General features: G+C 40.2%; 2 protein-coding genes across 6 annotated transcripts; one reads left to right on the top strand and one right to left on the bottom strand.

Moving 5' to 3' along the window:
• Positions 1-2,199: 2,199 nt before the first annotated feature.
• On the top strand, positions 2,200-6,983 carry ybx1 (Y box binding protein 1). 4 transcript variants are annotated; one of them, XM_067591773.1, is made up of 8 exons: positions 2,200-2,468; positions 4,261-4,324; positions 4,596-4,629; positions 4,717-4,806; positions 4,949-5,293; positions 5,629-5,726; positions 6,059-6,345; positions 6,633-6,983. In XM_067591773.1, the coding sequence occupies exons 1-7, from the start codon at positions 2,363-2,365 to the stop codon at positions 6,297-6,299; spliced, it is 978 nt and encodes a 325-aa protein (XP_067447874.1). In that variant the 5' UTR covers positions 2,200-2,362; the 3' UTR covers positions 6,300-6,345; positions 6,633-6,983. The 4 variants fall into 4 exon arrangements, with proteins under 4 accessions (XP_067447874.1, XP_067447875.1, XP_067447876.1 ...); XM_067591774.1 differs by having other exon boundaries at positions 5,629-5,714; XM_067591775.1 differs by having other exon boundaries at positions 4,949-5,230.
• Positions 6,650-23,027, bottom strand: arhgef16 (Rho guanine nucleotide exchange factor (GEF) 16). Of its 2 annotated transcripts, none has more exons than XM_067591769.1 (15): positions 22,544-23,027; positions 21,230-21,851; positions 20,119-20,170; positions 19,045-19,208; positions 18,520-18,576; positions 15,257-15,417; positions 13,873-14,025; positions 13,652-13,781; positions 12,914-12,988; positions 12,721-12,813; positions 12,385-12,536; positions 11,077-11,262; positions 10,059-10,129; positions 8,114-8,215; positions 6,650-8,017 (listed from the first exon to the last, which is right to left on the bottom strand). In XM_067591769.1, exons 2-15 carry the CDS (start codon positions 21,800-21,802, stop codon positions 7,878-7,880), a joined length of 2,109 nt encoding a protein of 702 aa, XP_067447870.1. In that variant the 5' UTR covers positions 21,803-21,851; positions 22,544-23,027; the 3' UTR covers positions 6,650-7,877. The 2 variants fall into 2 exon arrangements, with proteins under 2 accessions (XP_067447870.1, XP_067447869.1); XM_067591768.1 differs by having other exon boundaries at positions 21,230-21,869.
• Between the last annotated feature and the right edge of the window lie 227 nt (positions 23,028-23,254).

The following is a 23,254-nucleotide window of genomic DNA, read 5'->3' on the forward strand; positions in this document are numbered from 1 at the left end:
TAACATTTATCCAAAACAGTAAACCAATCATTGGGGTTAATCTCAGAAATAACATCACATTTGAATTAGAAGTGTCCTGTAGTATGAAGTAGTGAACTCAGCTGTCTGTGTATTGCTGCTGGTGAGGACTTGCTGTTAAGTACTGCACACTAAAATGAGCTCTCTTCCTAAATCTTCCAAGGTATCGTGCATTTTTGAGAGATACTAACCAGCATGTACATCATGTTCACTGAATAAAATATTGAGGCCTCACTAGCCTTCGTGTAATTTAGGTCAGTTATCCCTCAATACATTTCCACTGGGCTGCACTCAGAGCACATGGAGCTACAGATAGCGTTGACAACATCTATAGGCATTTAATGTTTTGTCAGTAACAGACATACATACAACCTTTCCATTCAGGCAAGAATAATTATATTCAGAGGCTTGAGAGACACAACTGAAAATTTATTTAAAATGTATTTCTATTTAAGTTTTATTTTACTTATTTGCTTTGGAAACTGTCATCTGGTGTTTTATTGACAGTTGTTTGTTCAGCAGAATAAGTCAAATGAACGGAAGACCTGCTTTTCCCAAACATTAAAAACATGAAATGAAGATATTAAAGTCATGCTGTGTCTATTCAGACCATTTAATGATGTCATTTTATGTGAGTAAGGCATGATATTAATTCTAGACGCGCGTGTTTTGCAAGTATTTGTACATTTTGTTAAAATCCGTCAAAAGACCAACATGATACAACCAGAGATACTCTGTTACTACAAGTGTCTTTTTGTTTTCTCTTTATTGAACATTATGAACATACAGACATTCAGCTGGTGGATGTACAATGGACATTATTTTACAATTCAATATTCCTATATGTGGAAAAAAGTAGATATCAATCAAATGAAATATGAAAAAGTAAACAAATTAAATATGAAAAATAGAGTATCTAAACATAATAAGTAAACAACAACATAAAAAAAATCAATATACCTTAATCAGGAGCTACGGAAAATATTTCTTTATATATTTCTTAATATAACAGTGTGGGTTCACTTTTTTTGTTCGTTATATGGGTTAATGTATCTATATACAAATTGAATTCAACCAGAAAAATATTAAGGCTTGGGAAGGACTTAAAGAATCCAGCTTTACGCATGTGAAATTTACCAACTACAAGTATAAGATTTGTCATGTAACTCAAAGGTTTATTATTACATTCAAATTTAGTAATAATGTCTTTAGGCATAATTGATATAGAATGTCCAGACTTGTTATAAACAAACTTCTCTATGTCTCTCCAAAACGCAGATGAAGAGGGGCAGTTACAAAACAAATACATAACTGTTTCTGGCTCAGCGCCACAAAAAGGAAATTTAACATCTGTTATTAAATTTGAAAATTATTGTGTTACATGGGTAAATGTTATGTAAGATTTTAAAATGAATTCCTCTGATCTTGTTCAAAACAGAATTGGAAGGGGCATAACCATGCTTTGCGTCAGTTTATATTATCTAATTGTGAATTCCAAAAAGATTCCCTTTTAAGTGAATTTTATTATAGTTTTGAAGCTCTTACCTTATATGTTTGTTTGTACATTTTATTTCTGTTAATTTTGTTCCACCAACTTTTAAACAAGGCACTTGGACATTACCATTTTGTATTTGAACAGAAAAGATTTGGCTCTTAGGAAATTTTCATAACTATAAATGTTACCTTTATCATCAAACAAAGCTTTAACAAAGATTATACCTCCTTCAATCCAGTTCTTTTTATATATAATTTTATTGTTAACAGTAGGCTAATATTACTGTTGTTCCAAATTATATCCTTATGTGGTGAGAAGTTGGGAACATAACACAATTTCCAAGTCTGCTGGTAGAGAGTTTTACCGGCAGTTTAGAAACAATGTAGTTACACCCCTTTAGAAACTTAGAGACACCCACATTTTTTAAATATATTGTATGGTATAAAATTCCATAATTAAGTGTCACAGCTACCTGTCTGACTTGTCTGGCTTTGACATCACTGTGGGGAGGACAGTATAGACAGGTACATTCTGCTCTAGCCAATCATTTTCAGCAAACACTTCGCTCAAGTGTAATTGACAGTTGTATTAACCAATAGGAGTGCGTTTTGCTTTCCGTTACAGATTCCAGCCAATTGGCGGACTAGTTGGGCGGGACCCCCGGCCAGGAACATTCCCCGGCACAGTTTCACATTCTGCCCAGTTCGATCGGCAACGGGAGCGGAAAGAGGAAAGCAGAGAGCCCGAAGGCAGTAGCCCCCACCACCGCCGGCCCAGGTTACCATCTAGCACCGGGAAACACAGCAGAGAGCCACCGCCGGCAGAAGCCATTACCAGCCAGTAGTAACCATGAGCAGCGAGGCCGAGACACAACAACCACCGCAGCCTGCTGCCGATGCGGAGAGCCCATCCAGCCCGGCAGCCGCAGCTTCCGCGGGGGATAAGAAGGTCATCGGTAAGACTGCTGGAAGTGAGCTAGTTAGCCAAGTTAGCTACACAGTAGAGGCGATGCACCAAAAGCGGCCGTTGTAAACGTTAACAAGCCGATCACCGGCTCAGTCAAGCGTTGAATCACCACGCTAACAATCTGACATCGCCGTTTAAATACATAACGTGTTTGAAACCGACAGAGGCCAAAAAAATAATTTTACCGATCTCAAAATACCACCGATTTTTGGATAATTTTGTCGGGGGTGTCTGTAAATTAGTGTTTGATATAAAATGGGGATATAGACGTTGAGAAATGTTATTTTAAAATTAAATTTCTTTCTCTTTGCTGTCAGGTAAATAAACGTTGGTCTTAACGTTAGCCAGGAACACAAATTCCAAAAATGTCAGTTGGTAACGTTAGATGGATGGTGACATCAACGCTGGCTTTGACGTTTTTATCACGCCTTGTTTCACTAAATACGAGATGTAAATTATTAGCAGTTTCTCACAGGAATGATATTTATTCCAGATAAGAATATACTACGGGCAGAGGTAATCCTTCTACGTTAGCCGGCTAATCTGCCCGGTTCATCGGCCTCCTAACGTCCATGTTGCCGGCCGGCCGTCACATGCGCGACCGTTGAAGTTGATTCAAGCCGTTTCCAGGGCTGGGCTGGTGCCATTCTTTACAGAATGTTCGAAACGTTACAATATTAACGTTATTAATAGTTTTCCTCGCGGTTCACACTTAATATTGAAGTAATTTTACACAGTTCAATTAACCGGCCACGACTACTGTCGTCGAAAACAGGCTAACTGCTGGCCGTCCCTTTGTTCACACCGAAGAGCCTGGTTCAAAAGAGTCGAAACACACGCACTAACTTTCGCACAACACGGTGGGCGAAACTATCATACCGAGGGTACTCCAGAAATACACCAGAACACAACTCTCAACGCTTGTCAAATTTTGCTCTAATATATTAGCTACCATTGTGGCCTATGTTAGCTGAGCGTGTCGTTAGCATGGCCGTTAGCCTAGCCAGCTAACATTAGCTATTTACATGGCTGAAGGGGCCACCCAAAATGTCCGCCGTATAATTCCACTGGCTTCATTCGCCATTTAGTAGTTTTCTAACCGAAAACAAGAACGACATTGATCTGTTTGTATTCAGTCTTACGTAACCTTTAGTCACAATAGATGCTATCTGATGTCCTACGATAGTTTCCGCTTACTGGCTCCAATCCAACCACATGGTTGAGACCCAGGTAGCAATGCTAACAAACCAGCTGGGCTCGATGCCTGCTACCGTTTCCGGGCGCGACACCACCACGTGGGGAGCGCTGAGTGTTTGAGCAGCGCGGCTTGAAGTGGGGCAGTAGGTCTGTAGATGTTCAACTCTGAAATATGAACAGGGAACACAGCCTGAGTTATCATCACAGCCGCCCCGTACGACATAGACACGGGTAACGTGGCTATCAAGAAGCCCTTAGCGCTACATGAGAAGTCGTGTGGTCATTACTGGCTCATAATACTCTGGGCTTATGCCTCACACCAAGTGCAGCTGGCACAAGGCACCCCTAAGCATCAGGATCTATAAAAAGAGTGACAGTTGGGAGTTAAATATAACTTCCACATTATCTGTAGCCCTGGTTAGTTTTTCATCATCTGTCGTTATTTGATTCCTTTACGGTTTCTCAGGCCTCGTGTAGCGTGGCAAGGTTAGTTATAATCTTGTCATTTATAAGCCCCATGTGTTGTCCTAACAGTGTAAGGAAATGACACTTTGTTAATAATTTCATATTGTATCTCATTGCAGCAACAAAAGTCTTGGGTACAGTCAAATGGTTCAACGTCAGGAATGGATATGGTTTTATCAATAGGTAAGTGGACCCCACCCCCATCCCAGTTTCCCAAAGACCCTGAAATCATCTGTGTGTGCAGAAACATTCTCAATCCTATTATGGCTTTGATTTGCTTACGATGCTAACCAGACGATTTGTCTACTGGTCTCCATGCTGTTGTTACATGCAGTACTTAATTAATCCTTACACTCGCTGGTTTAGTTGCAATCTGTCCACGGATGCAATGTTGTAGCTCAATAGGATACTGTTAACTAGATGTAACTAAGTTGTTTTCTTCCTTTTTTTTTAGGAATGATACAAAAGAGGACGTTTTTGTACACCAGGTAAGTTGTAAGAAGTGTTATTTTCTTATTTATTTCATTTTAAATAATGAATGTAAAATCTCACATCTGAATTATTCATAATTTCAGACAGCCATCAAAAAGAACAACCCGAGGAAATACCTTCGCAGTGTTGGAGATGGAGAAACTGTGGAGTTTGATGTAGTTGAGGGAGAGAAGGTAAGGTGGTTGTTAATGTAGTCAGTTTTGCGATTAAATTCAGAGTTCTAAATGTAGTTTGTAGTTTCTAAAAAAAAATACTATTAATTATTAATTTGGATCATTGCCTCTTTTAATTTATTACATTTAAAAAAATCTACAGGGAGCAGAGGCAGCAAATGTCACTGGCCCAGGAGGTGTTGCAGTCCAGGGAAGTAAGTACGCCGCTGACAGAAACCGCTATCGGCGCTACCCCCGAAGGAGGGGCCCTCCCCGTGGTGGAGACTATCCAGAGAACTACCAGAGTGACGGAGAGGGTGAGCCAGGCAACGGAGGTCGTGACAAAGGCAGCCGAGACGGGGGAGAGAGCGCCCCTGAAGGAGACTCGCAGCAACAGCAGCGCAGGCCCGCTTACCCTGGCAGACGGCGCTACCCGCCATACTTTGTACGTAGACGCTACGGCCGCCGGCCCCCGTACACCAACGCACCACGCGGAGAGATGACTGAGGTACGCCGTCACAGGGCTTCAATCCTGAAGCAGGCACCCAGGCGTCCTATGACAAAGTTTGGAGCGTTAATATGTCATACGCAACTGGAAACCCTCTCCTTTTCAAGACTCACGTGGTTGTGAACAATAATTCTTGGTGTATCGGGGGTCTTGCCAATATATCTTTCAAATTGACTCAAATAGGCCCCTAAACTCAGGTGTGCAGAGCACCTGATGCTTATATCAGCTTCAACATTAAGCTCTATACTACATGACAAATGTTGTAATGTTTGTTTGTCTGTGTGCTGTCTGGAAAAAGTTGTGTGTCAGTAGTTGTTTGATCTATTTGTTTTTAGGGAGGTGAGGGTGACGAGAGCCAGGGAGGTCCAGACCAGGGCAACAAACCAGTGAGGCAGAACTACTACAGAGGCTTCCGACCAAGGTTCAGACCAAGGTTTGCATGTTGGCTTCATTGACGCAGGGCTGCAAAAATGGGAGAGTAAACTGCTGGGCTGTCCAAGCTCAAAGTCCACCAATTTGCCTCTTTAAAAATGAACCTTTGAATAGCAATAAATGCCACCTGTTTTGGCAGAGAAACTCTCCCTTTATTGCAGCCTAAACTCAAATTGCAGCTGTGCATCCAAATTTTTTTTTTTTTTTTTAGTAGCAGTTGTCTTGTGACTTTTAAACCGCATCTTGTTTCAGTGGATTCTTTGCATGACATCTCCAGTTCTTAGTTACTGTATACTTCATGTTTGCTTACAGCTTTTTGCTTGTTCACTCCAGGGGTCCACCCCGTCCCAGACCGGTGCGGGACGGTGAGGAGGACAAGGAGAATCAGGGCGGCGAAGGTGGTCAGAACCAACAGCCCCGCCAGCGGCGCTACCGCCGTAACTTCAACTACCGCCGCAGACGCCCACAGACTGGTGGCAAACCCGGCCCGGAAAACAAGGAGGCCAAGACAGGAGGTGACCCATCTGCAGAGAAAACGTCCGCTCCCGAGGCCCAGCAGGGTGGGGCTGAGTAGGAAACAACCTGCCCACCGGCACCTACCATCTTTTACCATCGTCCGGGTGAGTCTATAGCCTCATAGTGATCCAAAGCATGAGGTAATGCAGTGGATTTGATAAAGTAAACTGTCTGGCACCATAGAGCCCTCTGGCTATTGTCTCACTTCCATATGAACAGCAGCTTCGGGGTTTGGATTATTTTTCTGCTATCTGGTGATGATGCACATTTTTAGCCAACTGTTTATCTTGCAGCGCTCTACATGACTAAACCCAGATGGTTGAAAATGTTCAGTGAAAATACAGCATACAGATGAACAGTAGACTAATTTGCTGCTTTTCTTTTTTTACAGTTTTTTTGTCAACAAGAAGAAACATCAAACAAGATCTGAGCAATAAAGATTTGACTTGACGATCGTCACAAGCTTGCACCATGCATTTGACCAGATTACCACCGATTGCCTGCAGAATCTATGCAGACCTGTTGTTTTTTTTTCTCCTTATTTTTATGTGACAGCTACAAACGTTTTGGGGAAACTGCAAATGTTTTTCTAAATCTGTCCTAAGTTTTTACACCAAATGGTTTTTAAAGAAAAAATGGAAATTTGATATCTGGTCAGTTTGACATTTTTAAATAACTTTTTATGTATTCAAAACATTTTAACAGAATGCAAGCTCAAATAAAAGTCCAGAAACCAGGAAAATGGTCTTCAGTGTTGGCTTTATTTTCTTCTAGTAAATGGATTCTAAAACAATGACACAAACCATCAGACTGTTTGTTCATTTCAGATATTCATATGTTGCAGGAATTATTGCAGTAAGTTATTCAACATAATCCAATGATGCCACAGTACACCAAACTACATTTAAAATATTTGTAACCAAAACTTGATAATTCTGTTTTTTTTGTTTTTTTTTTTTACACAAGAACATCAAACCTTACACAATATCTTTAATTGAAATTAACTTTATAGAACAAGATGTGTAACCAACATTTAGATTCAAGTTCCTCATCTTGAGGTGAAGTGACGGGACTTAAAGTGTAGGAAACACTTAACACTCTTCTGCATGCAACCATTCAAAGTTAAATGTATTTAGGCAATAGAAGTACATTTTATAGCTCCTAGATTTTAAATAAAATCAACAGCTAAAGCTCAGGTTCATTATTTACTACAGCCAGTAAGTTTAAATTTACATTTACACCAACAAGGAAATTACAGGGTAGTGCTGTACATGTTGAGTAAAAAGCCTACAGTAGTAATTCAAACTAATTGCTGTTTTTAAAAAAATTTTTAGACAGTCTGACAGAGAGCAACATGAAACATGGACCCTAGCTGTATTCAAACTAGGAACTTCCAGGTTACATGGCATCCATCTCGGACCACTGGGGCACCAAGACGCCAATAATGGCCGTCTTTGAGGCTTTTAACATCGTGTGAAGTCTTTCAGTCTGTTGGTAATGGACTTGTGGGCCACTGTTATTGTAATTAATGCAGTTCCTGTGTTCAGTTTATGATTCATCAGTGACGCAGTCTTAGACACTGAACACTATGTTGTCCACCTCCTGTGGACCAGATAGTTTGGTTGTTCAGAATCACTCATACGTTTGTCTCCTTACGCAGACGCTTCATGCGCTGCATGTTGTTCTCCATGGCAGTGGGGTTGGTGATCTCTGTGGCACAGCTGGCAGGAAACCAGCCCCTCTCTCCGTCTCGCATCCTCTCCCCAAAGCACCAGGCTAGGAAGAGCAGAAAGTTTTAGTTCAAGGAGAACTGATAAGAGGTTCTGGATTTGACGTTGTATTACAGGTAACAATGGAGACAAACGGCCTCACCCTCTTCTTGACGCAGGACGATGACAAGCTCAGCCTGTTGCAGCCCCAGCTCATCTGGTTCCTTTGGCATGTAGGCTTTGGTGGCCTCGTACTGTGGCAGACCTGACACACATTCCCATAATGCAATATGGCTCATAAAACTAGTTCTTAGTTCTTTCAAAATGAAATACAGAAAAATGTGTTGTGTCCGTGTTTGTATTGTAAAAACACATTGTGTTCCCACTACTGGATATCTAGAACACATGATATTACTTACTGGGGTGTGTAAAGGAACTGGGAAGGCACGCCCTTTGACAATATCAAATATTAATAATAGATACACTCACTCTTAACAATAGCACAGACAGTCACCGTGAGTGCTGTATGTGTAATGGTTTCGTTTTAAATACAGTATGCCGTTAACAGAAGAAATGGTGCTTACATGACCTGTAACAATGGAAAATAAATGCAAACTGGTTGTAAAAGTCGAAGTGAAGCTATTTTGCTTAATCGCAGAGTAGCCAAATCTCTCATTAGACTGAATAGACTGTAATGATCAAACTGAGTGGATGTGTTCAGTCATATTATACGAATAATGAATGTTTGTTGCCAATGTATTGAAAATTATCACTGAGTTTGGTGTTCAGTGTAGTAGCTTTCTCTCAGTGAGAGTAAAATTACCTAAATTACCTCAAGACAGTGATGCCTATTATCACAGATCACTAACACAACACACATGTATATAGATAATCGACGTTTGTGGTGTCATTTTAATTGTTTTTGTCATATTAACTGTGTTTCTGTTCTTTTCTTTCAGTAATCTGGATTCAGACGCTATAGCAGTGCTCCTAAACGCCCCATAAAGAGCGGTCAGACAGCGCCACCAAAGGCAGATTGATGCAACTGCAGTTGCATTAAAAAAAAAAAAAAAATTAATAGAGCAAAATCACAATTCTTTGTGTTTTTATTTCACACTTGCTTTGGCAATGTAAATTCATATTTCTCGTGTAAATAAAGAATATATAGTACAACGTGCTCAACTCACAATCAAAAAAGCCGGGTGCTGAATCCTTAAAGTATTAAAATTGAATAAAAAAGGGAATTAGGACAGCACACCTAGTAAACTGATTTTGATTTGAAATGCCACACAGACGTTTCTGGCCAGGCGCCCTTCCTCAGCGTGCATACTGGCAATCGACACAATCCACAACAGGTGGACTTAATTATAGACATCCACAACTGACACAACAAGTTCATCCCGGCAGAGGGAGCTACACATATGAGTCATCATAATCAAAAAATAATTATAACAAATTGAAATAAAAATGGACTTATGTCCAGTTCATAAGTAAATAAAGCTTTGAATTGAACATTGAATTGATAGAGAGGGAATACAGAATTGTGCGTAATTTTTTTCCTCTCTTTTACACAAGGGTACCTTGTAGGTTTAAATTGCTGGGGTCAATTTGACCCCAAACATAAAAGATGTCTGTTTATTTTAACTTATCAGCTGGGTTAATTTAGATTTTGATAAAAGTGCTAAGGGTCACTGTCTTACATCAGTAGCTCAAAGGGTCTTCTAGTTAGGCATAGCCTTTTCACATTGTTTAATAAATTGTTTATAAGAAATTGTTTAATACATAAATTATGTTTAAACACTACATAAAACGTTTAAAAAGAACTGGTTTATTGAACTGAATTTATAAGGGGGAGACAAAAGTCCACTCCAGCTTTAAATAGTTGCAGACTGAAATGGAAAATAAATGCAAACCATCTGTTTTCTGTGCAGCAAACTGAATTGCCCAACTGCTTAAAGCCTTCCATGACAAATGAGTAATTTATAAATGAAAGGTAACAGAACTAACTTTGAAAGAATACATGTACACACTGAACATTCAAACTCAAAGTAAACTCAAAGTGCATTTCAAACACTTGCACCCTTGGTAAATAAAGCTCTATGACTTACCATCTTTACAAGTGAAGACTCCGGCCTGCTTGTGCTCTGTGAGAGCAACTATCCAACGAGCTCGGTCCACCCTTGGCAACGGAGACAAAAGAGCACAATTAAACTCCAAACCCAGTGTCATCTACTCTACATGTGGTAATACACACAAAATGTCAGTTTTTTATGAACAAACTTCATGGGAGTATTTCAGGTGGGTGTTCAGACTTCTGTCAGCAGAGGGAGCCAGACACAAAACATTTGGTTTCCAGTTCATACTTGTGAATGTGACTTTGATTAAAGATTCCCTCCAGACATGTATTAAGACATACAAAATACTCTGCTTGGAACATAATGTGTCCCATATGTTTTTTCCAGAAAAAAAAGTATAATTAACACACTAAAATCCTTAAAATTCCTCTCGTTCTCCTTCATTAAAAATTCCATTATCTATAAAACTGTAAATATATTTCATTTCATTTTTAACTGCTGGACACAAGATGTCTCCTACTTCAGTATAAAGTCCATTCTCAGTGTTTGTGCACTGGAGGCTTCAAGTTTCCTCATCACACTTGTGTGAGTTGAATATTGGACACCGATTGGCTTCAAAGTCAGCTCGTAGATACGCCCCCTTAAAATCTGATTTTCAATGAGCACAATAAAACTTTCCACTTTCAGCAGATGAAAGTAAAAACAAAAAAAAAGTGAAAGTAAAAAAGTCTGCACACACATCATTTGGCACAGTGAAACTCAAACATCCAACTGTAGGAACAAGAAGAAAAACATATTTTTGAGTGGAGGGTCTTTAAAACAAAACAGGACCACGTTTCTAAAAGGCTACATTAACCAAAGCCATCAACATTCAGTGGTAGCAAGACTGTCTTTGCATTTATATATGTGACAAATAATTTCAAATCAGATTTTCAGCTACAGTAATTATTATAAATGTCCATCCTTGGTCACTGTGTAGTACTTAATGCAGTGTTTTCAGATGTAAATTCTGACTTTGGATAACATCTTATCTTCTGAAGTACAGCAGTACCTGGACTCTGCCACCAGGCAGGTCTGCTCCGGTCTCCCCTCACTGTTCCTGCTCATCAGCAGTCTAAAGGACAGATGGCTGGAGCTGTTCTTGGCAGGTGGAGACATCCGTCCCTCTGCATCGTCCGCAACCTCCACCTCCACATTCTCCAGAGTGGCGTAGTCCATCACCACAAAGCTCTCCTCACTGGCCAGAAACAACACATTTTTCACTTATGCTTCAATGTGAAGTATATTTTTTATCTGACAGACAGATCGTGTCCTCTGGTCTCAACATGCAGCAACATTCACAGAAATGTTGTGATTTTTAGTGACCATGTTTTGCACATTATAGTGTAGCTAACCTCTGCTACAATTTTACTGTGTACTGTTAACACACACATACACACAACACATTCAAAGCACATTCCTTGAGTATCTGCTAATAGGATTTCCTAGATCACCTGAGGACTGGGTCACAGTGTCGACTTTACAACCCTGAAAATGACTTCAGTGTTGTGGGCGACTTCCTCCTCTGAGCTGACATTGTTTGGTTTCTCCCTAACTCAAAACAGAAAGTCTGTGGAGCTGACATGCACATGAACGCAAGATTGAAGAATCCCAAGTATGCATGCACCACATCCATGCTCTCTCCCTCCTCGGTCCCCTTCCTCTCCTCTCTGTTTCTGTAACAGCTGGACCTGCTCAGTGTCCACAGGAGTCACCAGGAAATAACCACAAAGCTCACAAAATGCTCGATAAACTGGTTCAAACGTTCGTCTAATGTAGCTAGGTTCATTTTGATTCTAAAAAGTAATTTGGTACGTGAAAGAAGCTTTAAAAGAGTCAAGAGTCATCAGTTTAGCATTGCACTCCTATAACACTGTTGGACTCAGAAGAGACAGTAAAAAAAAAAAAAAAGTGTCAAAATCAATGCACAGAACCAGAGATTTTTTTATTCCATGCATTCTTCTTCCTTGTCAAAACCTGTTGCCTACATTACCCATAATGCAACTCGACTCGATTAACTTGACAGTTTGTCTATATTTTTGTGAATCAAAATGAAAATCAGTCAGGTACAGTATGTCCCCTGATAATATGGGAGACTAATGTGAGCTTTTTTTTAGGGTTTAAACCAGTTTCATCGGCTCACTTTTTTTAGTTCATTATGGGGTTTTTGTGGCATTGCATAACTAGTTTGCAAATACTCAAATTTGAATAAAATCTTAGCATATGACTTTCTAAAAGCCTATTTAATCATTTTTAGTGTTATTCAGTAATATTATTTTAGACTTTCAGTTAATAATATTGAAAAAAAGCTCCCACTGACCTCTTCTTCTTGGTGATGATCAGTACGTCATTGAAGAGAAACAGGTAGTAGCTCCTGTGGCTGAAAGCTCTCCAGATGCTGAGCTCTTCGGTGTAGATTGCCAGTTCACCGTGCTTCTTCAGCCAACGCGATGATGACACCAATGGAAACGGCTGTGAGGACACAAGAGTCGTCACTCCAGGTTAGCAAACTGGATGTTTTTACTACTACACGAAGGAAATCAGTCTTGTTGCATTATATTCTTTGCTGTTTTTATCCACATCTAAGCCAACACTTTACCTAATATGAATGTAAAATCTTGTGAACTGCATGAAGGTGTTTGTGGTCCGCTCTTACCTTGATTTTACCAAAATCCATTTGTTTCTGGATGGTATACATCTGCTCTGTCCTTTCCATCCGCCTCGCTCCATCATTGCAGCTAGTGACCAACTGTTGAAATAAAATCACAATAATTATAATCAAAACCTTGACATGTGGGGATAAAGAGTTAGAGATTCAGCACACAGCTGAGTTTTCTGAGCATTTCTACCTTGCTGATGGCGTGCAGTGCCCAAACTGCAGCAAAGTACTCCGCTGTCTTGTCTGGAGTTTTCTGACAGATTGTCTGTGAGGAGAAAACAAAGGTATTAAATTCTTTTAGGTTGTTTATTCCTGTAGACAAGACAACCTACTGAATTTGGAGTTCCTAAACTATGAATAACTAATTGATTATTATTTTTTGTGCAGCTGTATATACAGTACATGCATAGTTACAGTCGTGTGTATATACTTATGGTTCTTATTCATTTGTTTACTTTTACATTAGTGTAAATTAATTTTTTGATTATGTGGGTTTACACTTTTATAAATAAGAAATGAAATAGTTATATAAATACTAAAATACTTTACAGACTGAGATATTGTGAGATGTGACAAATACATATTTAAACTGGAGTTACAGGCAAAGAGTGACCTTAATGGAATAACTAATAACTCCACTTGAGGAATATTGATAACGTGGCTCTCAACTTGCTGGCCACAAACCAACAAAGTGTGGTGTCTATATAGTATAATAATATTTTTAATCAATCTCTTGATAAATATGTATTCACAACTTCTGTGTCTAACAATCAACTCAAAAAAACCCTTGAATGACAGAGCAAATGTAGTTATTTAGAAAAGTTCCTGATTCTCAAAGCGTACACCTGCCAAAAGCTGTTGTGACTAGGCATCGTTTCACTTTTGAATTTGAGAGCTGTTCGCATTGGGAGGTAAAAGTTCAACTGACATCCAGCAGCAGCGGCAGTCTGGTGACTCGCTGCATGGGAAGGATGAGAAAAGAGATCATGGGGAGGCCTCCGCATTCACTGCTCCCTTCAATTTGCTTCAGGGTCTCTTTGAACGCTGTATTACTTGTCCTATTAGACGGAAAGAAAGAGGAAAGTTTAGCTCATCCTGACTTTTACTGCAGGAAGTCAACAACATGTTGCTGTTTGTTCTGTGACTCACAGCAGCTTCTGCAGCGTCCTCTGCTGGAAGGTCTCATTCGAGCAGTAGACAATGTAGGGCTCAAAGTGGTGGGCAGCGTGTTTCTGAACGATATCGCTAATGTCCCGTATCACTGGGTTGTCATAGTGACGACGTTCAAGGTCCTCAAAAAACCTGAAATATATAGTGGAGAGAGAGGGGAAGGTTAGTAATGAAGGGGAAGGACTGTGTTTTTCCTCCCACAGACCAATTACCTGAGCAGGATACACACACAGCTGTGTGAGGACATGATAGTTGCTGAATGTTACTGCCTCTAGCTTTTTAATTTCAGGATATTAGATGTGGTAAGGACAGGAATTTACAGATACATTTTCAGTCTTTTTATGTAATTAGTAAAACGGAGTCTGTTACAGCAATCTAATATGAACTAGAAACTTTGTTACAACACATTGTTATCATGGGAATTTAGGTTTTTAATCATGACACATCAGTGTGTCACAGTTTGAAAGACACAAGTTTTGAGCTTGTTACTCTCTTTTTTCATTTAACTCAAAAATTTGAACTTCAGTCTCAGAACAATCCAGAAAACGATTTCTCACACTCACAATATACTAAAAAATGCTAAATTAAACCTTTATTTCATTGCTAAAAGATCCAGATAATCACTTCAACCAAAGTCTTGTAAATGCTTTACATTATTAGCATTACAAACAAATGATAAATGACTCTCAGCCACACCCTCGCAGAGTGCCTTTTTAACAAAAAAGAGTAAAATGACACCAACAACAGCCCAACCCAGGAAGCAACGACAGGACTCACATTCACACACAGATACTGCAAAACAGACAAAACATGTCATACAGCAGCTACTGACTTCTGTCTTCTAATTTCACAGATCCTATTTTTTGCAAACAAGAAGATCAAAAGCGAGAAGGAAGATTCTTATCTTGCTAAATCTATTTTCATTCAAGTTTTCTTGAAGTGAACGGCGATGCAGAGAGCAATACAGGCTGCTCTTAAGCACATTATCATCTTAAAGCTTGGGAATACCACTCAAAGCAGCTAGGCAGCAGAACCAGTTTGGCTAGCGTGTTTTAACATGTTGATGGAGTCTACAGGATACTAAAGACATGCCGAGAGCAAATACTCTCCTTCAAACTTTAAATCAAACCACTTTCCACTTGAAACCACATCTCAGTGGGAATAAATATAACTGTATGACAAAAACAAAGCAAAACACAATGTGCAAAATCTAAAAAGTACAATAGATGTGCAGATAAACAGTCATCACACTGCTTCACACACTGATAGCATCTTCAGATTCTTTTTCCTCCTGAACTACATTTTCCATTGCCCTCTCACACACATGTACACAGAAGTAAGACTATGAGATTGTTGAACCTACCGTTTGCTGACTTGGTGAATGACAGAGATGTTGGAGAAGAGGTGATGGTGCTCTGTGACCGTCATCGTTTTCCTCAGCGCTTCATTGCTCTGGAAGTGACGCACCAGGATGCCCAGGCTGTGCAGGTACGAATGCTCCGAGGTGATGATTTCAAAGATGGCCTGTCAAATGACCACACATATCCAAACAAATATACATTTGCAAGACATACTTGAATTTTAGCTTTAACTCCTAAAAAGGAAAAAATGTGATTCTCTTTCTTAGAATCTTCATAGTCTGATGTTCAATGTATTTTAAAGACGTTTTTTTGATGAGGGTTTGTAATTTATTTGTTTTGGATGGCTTTTCTTCTACATGCTTTTCCCTGTTCTGTTCAATTTAGTGATTTCTTACATTTCCCAGAATTCATTTTTAATAAAATGGCCTTTGTGTAAGTATCAACGTCGACATTGACGCTGCTGAAACTCATTCATTTTTGCCTACAATAAATAAGATGACAACTGAGCTGTGAGTGATGGTGTTCTGTTTGTTTTGATCCTTATTACAACTGTGCACCCGATACAGTGTTCAAGATTTGGAGCTGTGTGTTCTGCTGCTTTTCACTTTGTGAAAGTAAACAAAGCAATGGATTGCCAATTATCCATGACTATGAGAAAAATATATGCCAGCAGACAACAAAAGGAAGTCCAAACAGCAACACATCAGACATTACTGATTTGTAGTAGTGTTCAAGGTAGTTTTTACTGTATTAAAAGGGTTGAATTATCCGCTGCTGTTTGTGGTCGGGATCTTACAGTAGGTGAGCTATCAGATGGTGATGGCACACCTTCCACCACGACTAATAGGTCAGAAAGGACTAAAAGGCATTAGCTGAATTAAATCAATAACACTACTTCCTGAAAATCTCAAACCAACATTGATATTTCTAATTTTCACTAGAGAATAGTTAATAGTCTGCCTGATGTGGTGGTGAACCTGGTACACTTAGCTAATCTTGGGCAACTTTTTCGCTCCAAAAGTCTTCTTGATATTACAGCATGCCCAGTAGTAAAACAGTATTTCTTCTTAGGTAGCGCCAAACTTCACCCAGATGCTTTCATATCCCTAAAAAGTAGCATTAATGCTGCTACAGATAGCTGCAGATCTGGATCAAGCTGCTTAGGGACTATAACTAGAGAACCTTTAGACCCATGAGGAGACTTAAGGTACAAAAGTGTGAGACAAGCACATGTGCAGCAGACAGACTGAGCTTGATTACACAGGCAGGGTGTGGCTTTATTCAGGGGCTGTAGTGCACACAGGGTGGACCTTTGGTATTGACATAACATCTGCTGTGAGACTGCTAACCAAGACGCATAACTAAAGGGAAAATCCACCATCAGATAGTCATAAACTATATAGATATTATCAATCTGGGGAGCCTAGGTGCTTTCCAGGAGTTATTTTGTGATGAAATGTAATGTGGCTTTGCTGTTATACCCATATTAGCTAGACCTGTTATATCAACCTTTGTTTCTGCTCACTGAGTTCCTACATTTCCTAGAAAGTCTTTTGACAAAACCTCTAAGAATTTGTTCAAACTTGTTGCCGGACAACGTGGGCATGCGTGGGATGAAAGTCAAGATGACTGTAAAGTATATTTTAAAGCGACACTCCATTGTTTTTACATACTAAGTTCAGTTCACTTGTCATGAGGAGCACTAGTAAAAAACAGCTGCATGTTTTCTGTGGCCCTGGGGAAGATTTGCAAAGCTTGAAAAAATTACTCATCAGCTTGGGCTTAAAATCGTGCCTGCGTTACAAACCAGAGATGTGGGGTTTGAAAGAAGTGGGAATTTAGGAGGCAGGGAGGGTCCAATGAAAGATGCAACTGAGTTGCACAATGGGAAATATTTGATCCAGTTTTTTTGGAGCTTGACTAATGGACGTTTTCACATCTGCCTTGTTTAGTTTGGTTGAATTGAACCCTGGAGCGTTTGCCCCCTCGGTAGGGTTTGTTTGGGAAGGTATGAACAGAGTAATCACACTCAAGTGCAGACCAAAACAATCAGCCAGAGACCTTGTTGAAGAGGTGGTCTTGGTCCAGTTAAAACAAACTCTTGTGTGGTTCATTTGTGGTGTGAACATGATCCGTCCAAGATCTGACCCAACTGCAGGAAGCATTGTGCATTTTTTGGATTAAACCAGCTCCCGTAGTCAGCTTCGCTGCACATTGTGTTATACTATAATGCATTACGTCGTGGTATGTGCTCAATATGTGCTCCCTTCTCTCTTCAGCCGACTGCAGATAACATGAAGCAACACATTGTTTTCTAGATGTTGCCTTGAAGTGCGTTCAAATGTGCTATATACCAAGCCATTGTGTATTTTGGCTTGATGTATGGCCAATTATGAAGAAATGCCAATCCTGCCAATGGTCCATTTTGGATAGCTACCCAGGAAGAAAAACAAACTCTCCTTTCTCCGCCCACCAACCCCACGAGATTTCTGACCAATGAATAAAGTGACAGCTCCCACATGGCTTTTGTTGATACATTTTGGTTTGCTTGAAATGTTGCCGCGTGAAACCAAAACAAAACAAAGGGAAAAGGCAACAAAGCAGAAACTCATCCACTGATTCGGACCAAAGAAAACAAACTATAGATGTGAAAACACTATAATGCAGACTAAAAGTCAAGATATCTCAACCTCTGCTGCATCAATTTTGACCATAATTTTTAAAAAACTGTCTTGTGAGTCCCCAAAGTTTATGGAATTGCAATACTAAATCACTGGGTGAAAACTATTAACGGTTACTGCTACAGGTTGTTATTATTCCAGTAACTGTGTGTGTTGGCTGTTTTTCTCTCCACCTCAGTGGCAGGAAGACAAAGATGATGTAACTGAAACTGAACAACACTGCTGAACTTGTTTTCATCACAAAGGAGAAAATGCTATTTTAAATTGTAGAAAAGCTCAGTTTTCTGAAACTGCACATTCTTTGTTGATCTTGATCATGATCTTGTCAATGCCCCTAACTCAAAATGCAACATGAGCTGCGTGAGAGCTGTCCTACAAATATCTTGCAAGAAAGCAAATTTCCCAACTCAATTGTTCAGCAGTGTTAGTGTTTGAGGTTGAGTTTGACTCAGCTCTCTCTAAGACATTTCCGTAGGCACACTTGGAAGTGATGCACATTTGCTTACACACACACACACACACACACACACACACACACACACACACACACACACACACACACACCAGCAGATACACATGCTTACCTCCTGTCTCTTTCTCTCTTGAGGTGTGATCAGTGTCAGGATACCTGTGTCCTTCACCTTTGTTAGAGATACAAAAAGAATAAAGCTCTCACATTCTGATGCGTATTTAAGATAGAGTGTGTTTTAAAAATGGTAAAAATAAAATGCCAATGTCTGAAGCCTCTAATACACACACAGTAGATGTTCTGACATCAAGAGCAAACCTAGCCAGCATTCCCACAAGGGGTCATGGAGTGTGGGAGCTTATGCAGCAGCGACTGTAAGCTTTTATATTGCACCATTTTAAACAAAATGAAAAATTCAGCACAGTTAAAGCAAAAGAAGGAACAATATTTTATCAGATTACAAACAGACTGTCAGTGTCTCTCTTAAAGAAAGTGATGACTGAAATAGATGTATGTACTTCATGTATGTCTGCTTTAATACTAACTGAATTAGATTATTAATTCAAGCATCTTCGCCAAACTCTTAGCACTGCACTGGATTTTGCTCCTACTTTATATGTCAGTGTAGTTTGAGGTTCACCTGTGGCAGTTGGCTCCAGGTCAGCTGTGCTGGTCGGTAGCTCTTCACAACAATACCCTGGTCCTCAACGGGAGGCTCCACCACCACAAAATCATCCAGCAGCTCATCCTGGTTGGTGGAGTGCAGCCCTCGCTCACGGATCTCCTGGTAGAGGCATGGCGTAGCTGAGGATCGAACCCACAACAACAAAATATCCCGACAGTGTCAATTCAGTGGTCTCAGTTTGTGATATAGTTTTGCACTTCAGACACATTTTTACATCACAGTGAGAAAATATTTCCTGACCCTGGAGTGAGGAAAAACTAATAAATGTACACTGCAAATCACAGGTATCATGTGGTAGCAGAGCTGATATCACTCAACATAATAACAAGCCACTTTGACAATTAATGTGTGGGAGTGAGTTAGATTTAAATGCAGGTTTCTGTTTGAAGTGTTTCATTACTGGAATGATACAGAGACCATAAAGTTATTGAAATGTCAGTTTTCAGCAGTTTTCTCACAGTCTTAGATGTTGCAAGTGAACTTAGATTATGATGTTTTCTATGGTGTTTTTTTTCTGTTTGTGGTCCATGACATACATCATGGACCAAAAACAGTCAGTGTCAGTGTTAATTTCAGTTAACAAGATTAATTTTAGCACCTTTATACTGTTTTTTTAGACATCTTCTGAGCAGCTGCCCCAGTGAGATTTCATCTCTATAAGTGGACTCAAAACACTCAAAACTGGAGAAGTGACAGTAACTGAAGGTACAGGACATCAAAATCCAATATTCAGGACTCAACAATGTGACATTCAACATGCTGGAAGTGTTCAGAGCGAGTGATTTCCTGTTTGGTCCTCTGCTGTTGCCTCAAAGGATCAAGGGATCAAGGATCTGCCTCAAGGGAAAGATAGGCGAAACAGGGACTATGACATCCACAAATCAATTCCAGTTTTCTGTGAACATTATTTTACAACACATAATTCCTTCACAATCCAATAAAAAAAAAAGGTCTTTGTTATTTTCCAATTGTTTGTAGTCTTGTGGTCATATTTAGAGAAGTGGACCGAGTGACACATAGTGAACATACCATCTTTGAAGGATCCACGGTGGTTCTGTTTCCTCCTTCTCCCCAAGGTTCGCTAGAGGAGACACAGCACGACAGCCTAAGTTATCATTATGGAACATATTTGACTGGATGATACTTCATTTTTATTATACTCCCTTTTTCTCTTGATATCTTATTCTCTCTTCAACACTGCTTCTTTTTTCAATCTTTAAATGTTACATTTTTTAAATATAGTCTGGTAAAACCCCTATGAGGACTTCCTCAACACTGGCACTGGTCTGGAAGATAGGAAACAGTTGCGGAAACATACTATCATCCCTATGACTAAAGGAGAATTTGACAGGTCACAGCCAACGCTATTGGCTATGCTGGATATGACCTATAAGGCTATAAGAGGAACAAAAATGTATCAGCCAGGCTCTGTTTTCATCTGAAGAACATAAATCAACACTTTTATACTATGGGATGAATATCATGTCATATTTTGAAACTGAAAAAAAGCATTGAAAGGCTGAAACTCAGTGTTTCAAAGCTTGACATCAAATTTTTAAAAAAAATGATTTTCAAGATTGAAACTAAGTATTGAAGACTTGCATAATGTTTTGAAAAAGAACATGAAAAAAATTCAGTCTGTAATACAAGTGCTAATGAACATGCGGCAAAGTTTCAAAATAAAGATTTGTCCTTTCAAAACTCAAGTTTCAATGTTTCAAAACCTCTTGCCCAACATATGCACATCAGTTTTCAGATCACCATTTACAAGGTTTCAAACCTGGAAAACAAACCAATACACTAAAGAACGGAGACAAATTTGAAAATGTGTTGGAGAAACACTGTACAAAGAGAGCTGCAGGTGTGAAGAAGGAAAACTCAAATACAAAATAGTATTATAGTAGAGTTTCAACCTTTCAAAGCTTTTTCTTTCAGTTTCGAAATATGACATGATAATCATCCAATAGTATTCAGCCCGATTAATTGGTTGCTTGAAAATGGCTGTTTCTGATATAAAAACAGGTATAAAAAATCTCTTTTTACTGTGTTTTCAATTAGTCAACTATCAAATTCCTGAGTTCATGGTTAACAGACAGAGTACAATACTGTGTTTTGACCTCCACCCCCTCAAGATATGTACCTTGCGTCCAGGACTGCGAGCCGGACAAGGACTGGGTGCTCTGTTCTCTTTGACAGGTTTCAGTGTGGACGCAGCCCCTCGTCCCATCGCTATGGCTTCAATGTCCAGGCTGGTCACAGCTGCTCTGTATGACTTGTTCCTGCGGTTCCTCCTCAAAGCGAAGCCATCTCCATCACTGTCATAATCCTCCCAGGTCAAATCTGGCCCCTGAGTGGAGTGACGGCTCCGGGTCCCACTGCTGGAGTTCTCCAGTCCCAGTGGGAACGTCACCACTGTGGTGTGGTGGCGGTTTTTAGGTCGGCTGGCTGTAGCTAAACTCTTGGGGATGAGCTGATGGGTGCCAACCTTCAGCGCCGCCGGGCTGTGGGTGCTCAAAAGCACCTGCGGAGGCACCGCCGCCTTGTCTACTACATCCTCCTGGGGCACGGATGTTTCAGATTGGGGTGTGGGGGAGCTTTGTGGCTGGTAGCAGTCATCGCCTGGCTCAGATATATGGAGTTCTGTGGAAAATTGGCTCTCCAGAATTAGAGGGGTCTGGTCGCCCGTGGAGCTGTCTGACTGGATGTGGGACATGGCGTCCTCCCGCCGTCACCTTGACCCGGTCCACTGACCTCTTCAGCACCTACAACATTAGAGGAGTCTGAACAGGAGTGGACGAAATTATAACATGTACATGAATAACCAGGAGACAGAAGTAGCAGGGTAATTAGTGTCTCTTGTCTGCATGACCCTCAAATACCACCACTGACCTACAGTGGGGCTCCCAGCTCCCTTCCAATCAGAAAACTGAGCCTTACCGGTGATCCAATTCCCCTGGACGGAGCAGCCAGTTGTGTCACTCCTCAAACTAATATCAAGGCACTCAACCCCGTGACTCAATACTCCTACACTGCACTTGCCCACACAAAGGCGCACACGGGGAGACCTGCTCCAGCAAATCTGTGCGCCACACAAACTACAAGTAAACAAATTCACACGCATTAATACTCTTAACCGGCCCCGTGCAAATTGTATGAACTGACACTAATAAACATGTTATAGTGACAGTATTAACATGTCAGACGGTGAGGAATTAGCTTTCATTGAAGTTTTAAAATACGTCCTATAATGACACTTAAACTGAAACAAATAAATAGCTTGTTTGACTATTTTCATTCCCAGTCGAAGTCTCAATCTCCAATTACTGCGCTGCCTTAAAGACGGATTAGGTTGGGAGAAAAAAAATGTCTGCCTCACATTCCCATGGTTCATAACAGCGAGGTGACACAGCTCAGCAAACACCGAGACTGTGAGCAAGTTTAACGGCTGTCTTACCTGTGTGAGGTGACCGTACAACACAGCAGCTTTCTATAAAATGATATCACAGGTGAGTCCGGCGGCTGTGGGGGGAGCTGCGGTCCACCGGGGCTTTGAGAGGTGCAGCACCAGCAGCTGTAGTCCTCCGCTCCCCTCTGTCACATATTTCTTCTTTCTTACTCACTTCCTCTTGTGTTTGCACGCGCCCATTAAGCGCTGACGTCACCACAGGTGAGCGTCAATCAGTCATCGATAAGTGCCAGTTTAGTTTCAGGCAAATGGAGACTCGCAGCAAGTTTTCGCTAAAGAGCAGCTTAATTTTTGTATTTCTCAGCAGTTTCTGTGATGCAGGACTACTACATGGCTGCGTAAAACTCAGCCAGTTTTAAATCAAATACATTAAAAACATTTTAGAGTAAAACAGAGTTTACGTTTGATCTGTCCTCATGGTCCTGTTGCAAATAAACGCAGATAAAATGCTCCCATTTACATTATCTTCCATCGCATTTCTAACTATTCTAACTATTTATTTTTTCTGATGTTTGTTGACATCCTGCAACTGATGCAACAATTAACTCTTTGGCGCTCTCTGGTGATCAATGAGATGCATTACAGCTTCGTCACTGATTAATGCACACAGCACAGAGTGCTGTCATGATGAAGAGAAGAAGCATAACTGTTGTTTGTACTGTTTGGAGTAGGAAATGAAAATCTCAGAGATATTGTATA

Source organism: Thunnus thynnus, chromosome 6 (assembly GCF_963924715.1).
Source record: "Thunnus thynnus chromosome 6, fThuThy2.1, whole genome shotgun sequence".
Lineage (NCBI taxonomy): Eukaryota > Metazoa > Chordata > Actinopteri > Scombriformes > Scombridae > Thunnus > Thunnus thynnus.